Source organism: Camarhynchus parvulus, chromosome 2 (genome assembly GCF_901933205.1).
Source record: "Camarhynchus parvulus chromosome 2, STF_HiC, whole genome shotgun sequence".
Classification (NCBI taxonomy): Eukaryota; Metazoa; Chordata; class Aves; order Passeriformes; family Thraupidae; genus Camarhynchus; species Camarhynchus parvulus.
This window is the reverse complement of record NC_044572.1, coordinates 51,993,260-52,005,357: the sequence shown is the minus strand read 5'-3', so window position 1 is coordinate 52,005,357 and position 12,098 is coordinate 51,993,260. Positions and strand designations below refer to the sequence as shown.

General features: G+C 35.7%; 1 protein-coding gene across 1 annotated transcript in view; it reads left to right on the top strand.

Annotated features, from left to right (window-relative positions):
• Positions 1–12,098, top strand: part of VPS41 (VPS41 subunit of HOPS complex) — a 110,951-nt gene that overhangs the window by 72,937 nt on the left and 25,916 nt on the right. Inside the window, exons 11-16 of the mRNA XM_030968445.1 lie at positions 1,733–1,830; positions 4,205–4,334; positions 6,030–6,145; positions 7,548–7,604; positions 9,600–9,661; positions 10,584–10,665. Coding sequence (XP_030824305.1) covers positions 1,733–1,830; positions 4,205–4,334; positions 6,030–6,145; positions 7,548–7,604; positions 9,600–9,661; positions 10,584–10,665 — 545 coding nt within the window. The remainder of the gene's footprint in view (positions 1–1,732; positions 1,831–4,204; positions 4,335–6,029; positions 6,146–7,547; positions 7,605–9,599; positions 9,662–10,583; positions 10,666–12,098) is intronic.

The following is a 12,098-nucleotide window of genomic DNA, read 5'->3' as shown; positions in this document are numbered from 1 at the left end:
AAACTTGAAGTGGTGATTTTTACTTGTTTGTTTATTTATGTTTCACATATCAGTACTTCTGCTGATCTTAAATACACCATTACATTGAGCATTACAAGCATTTTCACTGGCAAAAGGGACTTAAGTTCTAGTATAAAACAAAGAAATACACATGGATTTTAAAGCTGTTTCTATAATAATTATAAATTATAATTCACCTTGCTGATTTCCTCTTCAAATACAAACCACAGTATTTTACATGCCTTTGAGACCGTTCTCCTAGCCCTTCTATAAAACTGAATTTAAAGTTTCTTTGATAGTATTATGGATTTCACTTTGTTTTTTCTTTTCCATGTTTTTTCTCCTGCCTTCCATATTCTTTTAAAATGCTAAATACTAAATTTTAAACTGAGAATAAGGTACATAGTTAGTTTTGAACTGATTTGCTTTAAATCATCACTGAGAGCAACATGTGACACAGTCAAAGTAATCTCGTCAGTCTTGTAGGCTAGAACAAAATAATTATGTACATGGTTACACATGTGAACCTCTTCTCTGTGAATGGATTGAATGCTCTACCCTTGTGCTATAGTGTGGTCTTTCAGTGATGCCAAAGTGTCAGCAGTCATTAAAAGAAAAACAGTGCTTGGTTATTCCTAGAGAGACAGGTGTCAAATACATACTCTGTTTCACTGTATTTTTCCTCCTTTTGTGGGAGGACAATTATTTCTCCTGTTCCTTCTTATTATCTTAGCTAAAGTAAATCAGCTTTATTTTTAATGTCATTATGCTGTATTTTCTGTTTGCCTTGCTAGAAAATTTTAGTAAATATGTATATGTATTAGTAGTTTAATATGCTAAACAGTAAGGAAGTAAAATTTTTGTTTCTTACTTACGCTTAGATTCTCCTAAAACCATATTTTGGGAGAAAATAATGAAGTATCTGATGCTTTTTTAAAAGCTTATAGTTACAAGGCTTGCTAATTTAAGCACTTGGATGATTCTTGTTTTTGTCCCCATGAGAGAGGAGTTCACAAAAAGTGATGCATTGTAAATCCAGCAGAATAAAAACAAAGAGCTGTTTGTGGCAGAGGTATCATTTAGTAAGTCTTTTTGTAAATACAGTTCAACACTCTGTTTTACTTTCTCATTCTTGAAATAATCTCATGTAACTATCTCGATTTCAAGACCAATTTCAGAAAATTATGTTTTCAGTTTTATGAACAAGAAAAGGTACTATGAACTGTTGTTTTCTTTGTAATGAGTGTATCTGTAAATTATTCTGTGATGTTTAAAGTTATGATAAATAAATAATGATCTTTGTGTTTTCCTGTATACCAATAGATGTAGCAGGTGCAATTCTCTTATGGCCACATGAACATGCTATGGATATGCAAACCAATGAAGTTGTACTACTTATTGCTTGTTTTATTGAGTTTGATTTTTGTTTTGCTTCCTTTTTCAATGTGATTACTGAAAATCAGACTGCACCTTCGTTTCAGATGTTTCATCTCTAAGAAGCTGGAGCACAAACATTTCCTTTTGCAAACTTTAATGTAATTTAATCTGTTAAATGTAGATCTTTATCTGATCCAACTGGGAAATCTCTGGGTTTGTTACGTGTGTTGAGTCTTCCGTTCTCTAAAGCGGTGCTGTATGCTGTTGATTGTCTCTGAAAATCAGCGAGTTTTTCTTAGGTAGTAGTTCATACACATTCATGGTTTTGAGTCTGTTTTTCTTTCCTGTATTTCAGTTTTCCAATTTGACACCGAATTCTACGTCAGTGGACTTGCACCTCTCTGTGACCAGCTTGTTATACTTTCATATGTAAAGGAGATCTCTGAAAAAACGGTAGTTTTTTTTATCTCAGAGTTTCTTCACAACATTAATTTGGCCTGTGAGTTGGGCCTTAAACTAGTCATACAAATATGATTATCTGAGAAAAATTTGTAGTCTGCTGGTAGTGAACAGTGCTTGAAATGTCTCTGATCCATAAAACAAGGTCAGTGGAGGTGATGTTGAAGACTAATGTGCTTACCTTTCAGAAATCATGTTTGGGTTCCTTTTTTTCTTGCAGAATGCAGAGAAGGTCTCTAGCTAGTCCTTCTTGCTCTTTTTTCCTTCCTTTGTTCCCCCCGCTCCTTTTTCTCTCCTTTTCTCTCTTTCTTCCTGATGTTTCTGCACCAGAAGAAATAGAGAATCTTGTTTGGCCATAAGAGGAGCTTGCTGACCCTGTATCTCAAAAGAAATGAGAGTAGGGAAGTTGATCAACTCAAGCATAAGAGTGACTGTGGAGTGGAATGAATGATTGTGAGTGAGTGGCATCATTGTCTCCCGTTCTTCCGAGATCTTTAGTTGCGTACACCCAGATACATGTGTGGAGAGGTAGAATTTAGAATTCTTGTCAGCCATTTTACTGTGCATGGACAAGTGCCGTGTCTGTCTCCAACATTGATTTTGTATTGCCAAATAAAAGGCAAGGCAGTGGAGGAAATCCTTGAAGCTGCAGTGTGAGATTGGCAGATGCTCTTGATCATCTATTTGATAAGCATGTCTGTGTTAGACAACCATCACCATAGTAACCTTAAGAAACTGGGTGCACAAGTTGCTATGCAATGAAATGCTGTAGGTTCAAACAAATGCACAAGCCTTCTGAAATCAGTGGGGTTAGCTTCTAGTTCTACTTCAGGATGTCAGATTATTATTTCTTTGTTTATATTAAGGAGAAAAATAATGTCACAGCAATGTTTCCCAAAAGAGACAGCACAGTGTGGGAGAGTCGATGAAAGACAAGAAAGCAGACAAATGGGATAAGGAGGGGGGAGGAAGAGGTGGTTGGAATGCCAGGGAGCAAGGAAATTGTGACACCACTGTTAATGAAAAAGTAGTACAGGAAAGGAGCTAGTGTAAACAAGATAGTGACTGCTGAAAGTTAAAGTCATTTTAATTGCTTTAGGAAAGAAAGATGAAAAGGGAATTTCAGGTGATATAATGGTACATAATTGAACATAGGAAAAAGTTTTTCTTGAGTGTTTGCTTTTAATTAGCCTTTTAAACAAACTCCAAACGCTGGACTTCACTAACTTCTCAGTTCTCTGGGTAGCTATAGGAGGAACAGAAGTACAATTGTCCCTGATGGTGCATCTGTGTCCTGTTGTGATGGGAACTCTTTGGTTCACTTGTCTTGTTATTGTGGAGCCCAAACTGCCTGAGCTTGCAGCAGAATTGCTGCTCACTACAAAAATGTCCTTTAGTTGCAAGGAACACTTGTCTTCCTACACTTGATTTCACAGCTTGCAAATGACAGCTTCTTACTTATTACAAATTAGATCACAATTGAACTTGCTTTGAAAGTTTTTTTGGTTTGAGTATTTTTTTCCTGGAACAGTTAAATTGAGAAAAGACCCAAGTGGTGCTACTTCCAAATGAGTAAGTTAGAGCTGTTTAAATCCACTTTCTATATGCTCTTGCTCTTTTACTGTATATTCTGCTATAATTCACAGCCTGAAGTAGAAAATATAGGATTGTCTTGGACCTTGACTTTATTAAAAATGCAGCTAGTCGAAGACAGCAGTTTCACTTGAACAGAAGGTGAAAATCCATGATGTCATCTTACCATAAGCACCTACATTGCACTTGAAAGTTCATTTTACTCTAAGCTCATCAGAACAGCAAAGTTTTTGTATTATTCTCAGATTAATTTTTCCCTGCTGCTGCTGGCTGCCTAAAATCAAATACCAGCTTAAAAAAAAATTATTTTAATACCAGAATACCAGGCTCATAGAGCTCTGTCCTTCAGGGCATGAGCCCAGCTGGATATGTGTTCTAAATTGTTCTGTTGCTTGTTGAATGAAGCAGTTAATAGTCATCTGTGATAGCCCAGAAAACTTCTGTGTCCAAGAGCAGAGAAGTAGTGAGCAAACTCAGGGGTAGGATTGGACCTATGTCTATCAACACCTCCTCCTCCAGACTGATCTCCTTCAAGGAAAGCAATCAAAGAGTAACTTGGGTTACTTGGAGTAACTTTCCTCTGAGTTCCAGATGCAATTACTCTGTGGAGCACAGCTTTGCAACTTGTATGATTTGCAGCTGAGTAGCCAGTGCAAAGTATTGCACGTTTGTGAATGTTTGTAGCTGTTCAATTTCAGCCTTGTTTCTAGATGACCACCAGTTGGTATTGCTAAGGTAAATCATGTAGGAAGTGACTAAGGTGTCATTTTTCTAGGAAGTAGAGTGTTGTGCAAGGCCTAGACTTGATATTGTACAACCCCTGCCTGAGTCCTGTGAAGAGATCTCTTCTGATGCACTAACAGTACGAGGATTTCAGGAAAATGAATGTCGTGATTATCATTTAGGTAGGTATTCTCAATATTGTTTTGTTTTGTTTTCAGACCTGCTTAAAAAAAGATTTGTGTGTACTTAGCCTCCTTTTTCATTTTTATGTCATTTTTTGTCATCTCCTTGAACAGCTGTAACTGCTTATGAGACTGAAGTGTAGAGTGGAAATCCACAAGAACCAGTCATATGAAAGAAAATAAATGTGTGTATTTAAACATCATGATTTTAATGCCATGTATTAGGTCAGACATACTGGAGAAGGCAGAAGTACATACCTCATGTAATGTCCAGTATTGTCGAAGGCAATATCTTTGAAGGAGATTTATTCAACATATGATCCATAGGAGCTCTTTTTACACAAAGGGCTTCAGGAATAATGAAATGAATGGCACAATATCTGGAAAAGCTGCTCTAGAGGGAAAGATTGAATAAGTATCATTTCAACAGTAAGATGTGCATGGGTCAACTTCAAAGGGGCCCACTGATATTTAGCTTCTCTGTACTGACAAAGCTGCCAGTTGTATTACAGACCTCAAATGGTAAAATGGAATTAAAGGATCTGGATTTTGGCAAGCTCCACCTACAAGATTGGTTTAATTATGTAGCGGGAAGGGACATTAAGCCCTGGCACAATATATGCTGTCTTTTAAAGATAGGATAGTTTTCTTATCTATATGTTGTAGCTCAGAAGAATGCATGGCAAAGCTGATGCAGAATTCCTTGGTGGAGATTATGTAGCCTGTCTTATACAGAAGCATTTCTTCTGGCTTTTAAAATCCATTAATCTGAATTTTAAGTATCTCCTCTGGCAGCATGCTTCAAATCATAGGCTTGGCAAAACTCTTTGTGTACATCTATGCCCTTAAGCCACTAGAAATATAGTATATCTCCTCCTGACCTCAAAAACATCAATGCTGCTATCAGTAGAATTGGGGTTTTTTAATACATCTTCCAAAGCAGAACATTGATGTCCACAGCTGTACTTTTATGCTTTACAAATATTCTAGTTTACCTGAAAAGTCTAAATGTTATGTATGTTTTAAGACAAACATTATTTTGTGAATTGCTTATCACTTCAGGAGTGTATTTGTATGTGTTTATAGAAACTGATCTGGACAGTGAGTGGTTTTCTATTCTGTACGTACAAAGCATTCATGTTTCTTCATGGCTCTGTCCAAATGATAACTATTCAGAGCAGTCATCTTTTGCATTTGATTTGACCTTTTAGTACTTTTTCTTCCAGCTTACTCAAAAATTAAGGCTTATGGTGTAAGAAAATGCATTATACATATAGCCTTAACTTGCAGCATTGTAAATGCATTGCTGTAATGATGTACTGTGTCCCCAGGGGTTATGGCATCTATCATTAATGCTTTTGATGGCCTTGACCTTGATGGGAAGGATAAGTTTATTACAGGCTGTGTAGTGTAATAGTCCTCTAAGAGTATAATAATGGGTTCTAAACCATCATAAAGTTTGCACATAGTGGATGAATCAGAATTTGCAATAAGTTGTAGTGGTTTTTTGAAATATATTTAGCCATTTAAACCAGTTTTAATTTATTGGAGAATACAGCATCCAAACTAGTGTGTCCTGCAGGAGTAGCCTTGCTGTCTTCCTCTTTGTAAATTCCCCTCAAGGGTATGCTAAAAAGCAGAACTTTACTTAAAGAAAATATAGTAAAAATATTAAAACTGTGTATGCATTTGCAGAGTATTCGGAAGGTGAATCGCTTTTTTATATCATCAGCCCAAGAGATGTGGTTGTGGCCAAAGAGCGGGACCAAGATGATCACATTGACTGGCTTCTTGAAAAGAAGAAATACGAAGTAATTTTTACATCATTCTTTCCTTCAGACTTTCCTTGTTTGGAAATTGGAGTAGGATGATGGAATTTACTAGGTCATTTGGATTGGACATTTCTGTTCCTACAGTGATTGAGTAAATGCTTGTAAAGGATGGGACTTAACTATACATTACTCCATCTCTTACAGAGTTAGTCTCACTACTGAAACAACTATTCAAAATTTCACTCAAGTGAGGTAGTTGAATTAGATGCTAAAAATAGTGCTCTCATCATCAGTTATGAAATGTATTAGCTGACACTGAAAATTATTAAAGCTGGGTTTTGGTTTTAGAATAGCAGAAGAGTTAACTAATGAGCTGTGCTTTTAAAAGTAAAATATTATGGTCTTAAACTGTACCTGCACTTGCTGAAAGTAGTGTTGCTCACAATAAAGCTCATCCAATATTAAAAGACAAGTTCTCTTGGATAAAAAACAGCTCACCATTTGGTTGAGTAAATACTGATGTTTGAGTATGAATATCTAAACACCTAAAACAATAATAATAAGTTCTTTCATACCATATGAACATGCACACAGTGGTCTGAATTCTAATATCCTGCATTAATTGACTTAGAACATTTGTTATGATGCATAAAGTTAACTTGCAAATTCTAATTTATGTTTGTTGCATGCCCATTATAAGAAAAAAAATGTGGAAAAGCCATTCAGCATGTATTGCTTTTGCTAATATAATCATGATATTTCTCATGCAGATTTGTTTAAATCCTTGTGGATGCTTTTGCATTGGAATAGCAAACTTGTATGATGAGTGTAGTTTTGCAATATATGTAAATCACAGCATTTGGTCCCTGAAGACTCCAGTAATTTGCAAGTGACAGCTGTGTGTGTGCCTTTATGAAAGCCATTCAAGTTAGTAGACAGGCCTGTTGCGATGTATCTTAAAGGTTTCATTTTTATTTGTAAAAGTGCCAGATTTTTTTCTATACGTTCAAAAAAAATAGAAGTAGGAGAACAGCAAATGACAAATATAAATCATTCTGTTTGAAGAAGACATTTGGACTGGGGAACTGGCAGGTAGCTTTCCCCATTCTTACCCCTTTTCCTGTTGATTTTTTTCACAGGTTTTGGTAGTAGTCTCTTTTGAAAATGATCAAATGTGATTGCATTGTGTGTTTTGTTGTGAATTGATCTTAATATAATAATGTGGAGTGAACTCAGATGGAAACAAAAGTAGTTTGCTATTTGCTTGACTGCTTTTGTTTGAGTATGAATTCAAAGCTGTTCATCCAACCATGGCATTAAAAATTCTAGTGCTTTCAACACCCTGCTCTGAAAAAGAGTTCATTTATACAGTTCTAGAGCTTTCTGTGTTGAAAGTTTGTGTATGTGACTGGTATCTCTGTTTTCTCCTTTTTGAATATAGGAAGCTTTGATGGCAGCTGAGATCAGTCAAAAAACAATAAAAAAGCACAAGATTTTGGTAAGTCTCAAAACTTATATTAAAAATATAATATCTTCTTTCTTTTAGAATGCCATAAGATGCAACAAATATATTCCCTGTTTTTTATAACACCAGGAAATAACTGTTAGGCATACTCCAACTGGCATCCGATTTCTTCGTTTCAGCTGCAGAACAGAAGTGTTAGTCCATGAAACATGAAAGGATCTGCATTATATGAAGGTGCTATTGGCCTTGAAAGGAAGAGAATTCCATTTCTCTGCTTGCTGATGGGGATTTTTGTTTGCTTTTACTTTTGTATTAAATTTACTGTTGTTTGAAGTAACATACAGTATTTCACTATTAGAGATTGCAGGCAGGAGTGACAAATTTCTCCTTAACTTATACCTCGTAAATGTGACAGGATTTTGTAAAAAGTTTGAGATGCTCCTTTTGTCACACACTGTTATTTTCTATGTTTATAGTCCCTTTCACAGAGCAACAAAGGGTATCAATGTTTAAAACAAAAGGGGAAATGGTGTAATAGACACAAAAGTGTCACTGATTTTATCTTTTGTTTGTTTGCTTTTGTTTAAATTCACTAATACTGATGCTGCTTTAAATTGAAATCTGTACAAAGTGTTCAAGACGTGTTTAATTTTTTGGCCAGATTACTGGTGTTAGCAGTAATATATATCAGCTTTTCCTTTGCTTTGCAGAAATTTGCTCTGCAATAAGTGATTAAATTCAGTGAAATACAAGCAGTTTTTGAGATTTTGATCTCTAAAGCAAAAGCCAATAGAATGTTGAGGAAACAAAATGTTGACATCAAGCCCTAAGTGAAGGATTAGTGGTACACTGATTTGAAACAACTCATGCTCTCACTGCCTAGTGACACCACATTCAGAATACCTGACAAGTCTGGTAGCCTTAGGTATTTTTTAGATGGAAGTAATTATCACTGCTCCTCTGCACCTCTTGAGCAGAGCACATAGATCATAAAACAACCAGATCTACGTCTCTTTCCTTAACCATCTTCTCTGTTCACTGAGAAGCTGGTCCACAGGAGAATGACAATTTCTGTCAGCCTCTTTCTTGAGAATGGTGAAGTTGAAAATTCAAAGGTGGTTCCTATAGCGTAATGAAATCCTAAAATCTTGTATATGTGCTTTTTTTTCCTAACTTTGTAGTAGATTGACCAGTTGAAGTTGTTGCATACCCCTATTCATATTCTGCTATGGTCAGTACTTTCCTTGATATGGATCAAAGAAATGTCGTGCCTCAGAAGATGCAAATGTTTAATTTTTTTAAGAAACAAGGACTTCTTTTTCATTGTACAGCTTTGTTTTTTTCTTTTCGCCTCTTTTTTTTTTCTTTCTAGAAACAATATGCTTTTTTTAGGGATGTGATTCTTAAGTTATGCAATGAGTACACTGTGTTATGTCAAAATGGATATGAGTGTTGAGATTATATTAGGGGGCTCATGCCAAAATTTTAAGATACATTAAATGGATATCAGAAACATTTTACAACTGACCTGTGTGATGAACTTTGAGAAAGAAAATTTGGTATGTAATGACTAATAATCTTGTTAAGTTCTCAGTAATTCCTGCACTTTATTGAGCAGCATTAGGATTTATATTCTCAACCAACTTTTTGCTCTCGTCTGCAAATTGTTTTGACAAAGAGCATGTCTTATACGATGACTGGTGGTTTTCTTTTGAATTAATTCAAGCACAGCAAGATCAGCTATGTGTTTCAAACAATCCTTAATAATTAGAGGTGGTAGTCTTCTCAGCATCAGTGAGGTTATGAGAATTATTTAAAAGAGCACCTTTAGTTGAAACTGTGAGCAGTCTATGCAAGTATTTTGTATTGACTGACTGTTCTGTGGGCCCTACTTAAGGAGAATCAGGGGATGCACTTAGAGCCTTGAATTTCCAGTTGTATGCACTACTGTTACAGTAGTTCTGTATAGTAGTCAGGTAGTTCACTTCCAAACTTTTATAGCTAATTCTCTGTTTTCATTCACCCTAGGACATTGGCTTAGCCTATATAAATCACCTGATGGAGAAAGGAGAGTATGACCTGGCTGCTCGGTAACCTAGTATTAAAGATCTTCTTTGCTGGCTGAAGTGTGTCTGTGTAGGGAAAAGCAAAAACAAATTTTTGATTCGGAATTATTTGCGGATGTTGATTTTCTGTGTGTTCTGGAATTTCTGGAGTTCCAAAACATAGAGGTGTATTGCAGTGCCGTATATTTTTTTGCCTGTAGTTATCCTGAAAGTTGCTGTAAATTTTAACTGGAATTAAGGCATATATTTTTGAAAGTAAGCCTTGATTTTTCAATGTCACACTAGATTTTCAAAACTAAGGTTTTCTTTGGATTTTGATAAACTCAGTTTATTAGTGTGTCATTGCATGTGAGAGCATCAGAAAATAATTTGATTTTGTGTAGGTATAAACAAAAATGTCAAATATGGGAATCTAAAGTAAGGATCAGAAATTACCCAAGGTTTTTGTTTTCATGTACATGTAAGCATAAGCATATATTTTTAAGTGTTCAGTTTTTCTCAGCTGAGATTTAAAGACTTTATTTTTAAATTTAATTTAATTTAATTTAATTTAATTTAATTTAATTTAATTTAATTTAAAGAGGTTAAAGACTCATAAAGCTGACCAAGAGGGTGGCATCTCTGTCTATGGTGAGTGGATTTCCACTAGATGATGTTTAAGCTCCCTTCCAATCCAAACCATGCCATGATTCTGTGAAAGCTAATATGGCCCTCATCACTATGGGTGAATGCATAATAAGCAGTTAATCCACTTGGATGCAACAAAATTTTAAGGTTTGAAAGGAGGAGAACCTGGCATACTGTAGTTAAAGTGGTGGTTGCCAAAATAAGTCACTTTAACAAGTGTCATGATAGGGAGAAGAAAGGAAAGCTTGTAGTAATGCTGTCACATTTGTATTACTTTCTGTACCTACTTTTATTCTCATCTCTTTCATTTTCCTTGCAGAAAGTGCCAGAAAATCCTTGGCAAAAACACAGAACTCTGGGAATTTGAAGTTTACAAGTTTAAAGAGATAGGTCAGCTTAAAGTAAGTTAATTTCTGTGTCTGCACTCAAGTAATTTATATGTTGTACTTACTGTTTGTATTGACCAAGTATCTAAAGCATCACATTTAATGGCCCTGTTCTGGTATTGCTGCCCCAGATCTCTGTTTGTTTCTAGACAGCTGTCTTTCCGATTGATGTGTAAGTTACTAAAACGAGATTGGAGGCATAGTGCTACGTATTTTACTTGTTGGCAGTCTCCAACGTGAAAGACCCACCCCCAAATCTTTTACTTGCTAAGATGCTCACAGTTAAATACATCTTTCCCATTTACTTTTCATTCATTTCCAGTATGTCCTAAAAATACTATCCCAGGTATTAAGGAAAATAGACTCTGTGGTTGCCAGTCATTCTGGCAAATCCAGGTCCATTGCAACAGTTACACAGCTTTAAGTGTTAAAGAATTGCAAAGGAGCAGTGAAGACCTATGCTGTGTGCTAGAAATGGTGGTAAGAAAGAGGAGCAGTCTGTGCTGCCTGGGGTTTTCCCTAGTCACAAGCCAGCTACTACAACAGTACACATTTAATGTGAGAGTCTCAGTTAATAAATTGCATAGAACATAAAACCTAGTACTGTCACTGCCAAACCAATTGAAAACTTTATGCACACTCCCTTTGGTAACATGTGTACATTTACTTCTGAATTTTATGTCTTCCTATTCAAACTCAATGAGCCAAAAAGGACATACTATTAAGATCTCACAGCATGCAGTCCCTTGCTGGTTTTGAGCTATTTAATTCTGTTCAAAAACCAAAAGTGTTTCAGCATTACAAATTTCAGAAATGTCTGACTTCAGTTTCAGGGCCACTCCAGTGCAAAAACAGCCTTGCCTTTAGTATGACTTCTTTGTGGTTTGGTGCACTCTTTACTACTTGAAAGATGAAATCCTATGTTTCTGTTCTTTTACTTCAGTCCAATAAAGGACTTGAATGTAGGTACAGGTGAATTTTTGATACACTGCTTCTTCTTTTGGGTTCATTTTGGTTTTTAGCTGCAAATGTCTGGAAGGGATTTTTGTCTTGTCTCCACTTACATCATCCAGCAGACTGTAAAACAGAAAAATATTTTCAGGTTTGTTGCAAAAACATCTCACCTCAATTACTGCCTTTCTAAACAATTTGGCTGTTTTCAGCCTTTAGAATTTCTCTTTTCTTCTTAGAGCCTAGGCCCAGGAACTCTCAGAAATACGTGAGATGCAGTCCATTACATTATTCAGCTTCAAGTTGCAGTTCTAGAAAATGCCTGCCTTATTTCACTATTTCAGTTGCACATAACTTGTCCTAGATTTCTAAAGATGTCTGAGTATCATAAAGAATGCACTAAATTAGGCCAGATCTGAATGAAGGGGTCCTTGTAATGCTTGGGATCACTTGTGTGGAATTTTTTACCTACATAACTAGCAGATAGTAAACACCAT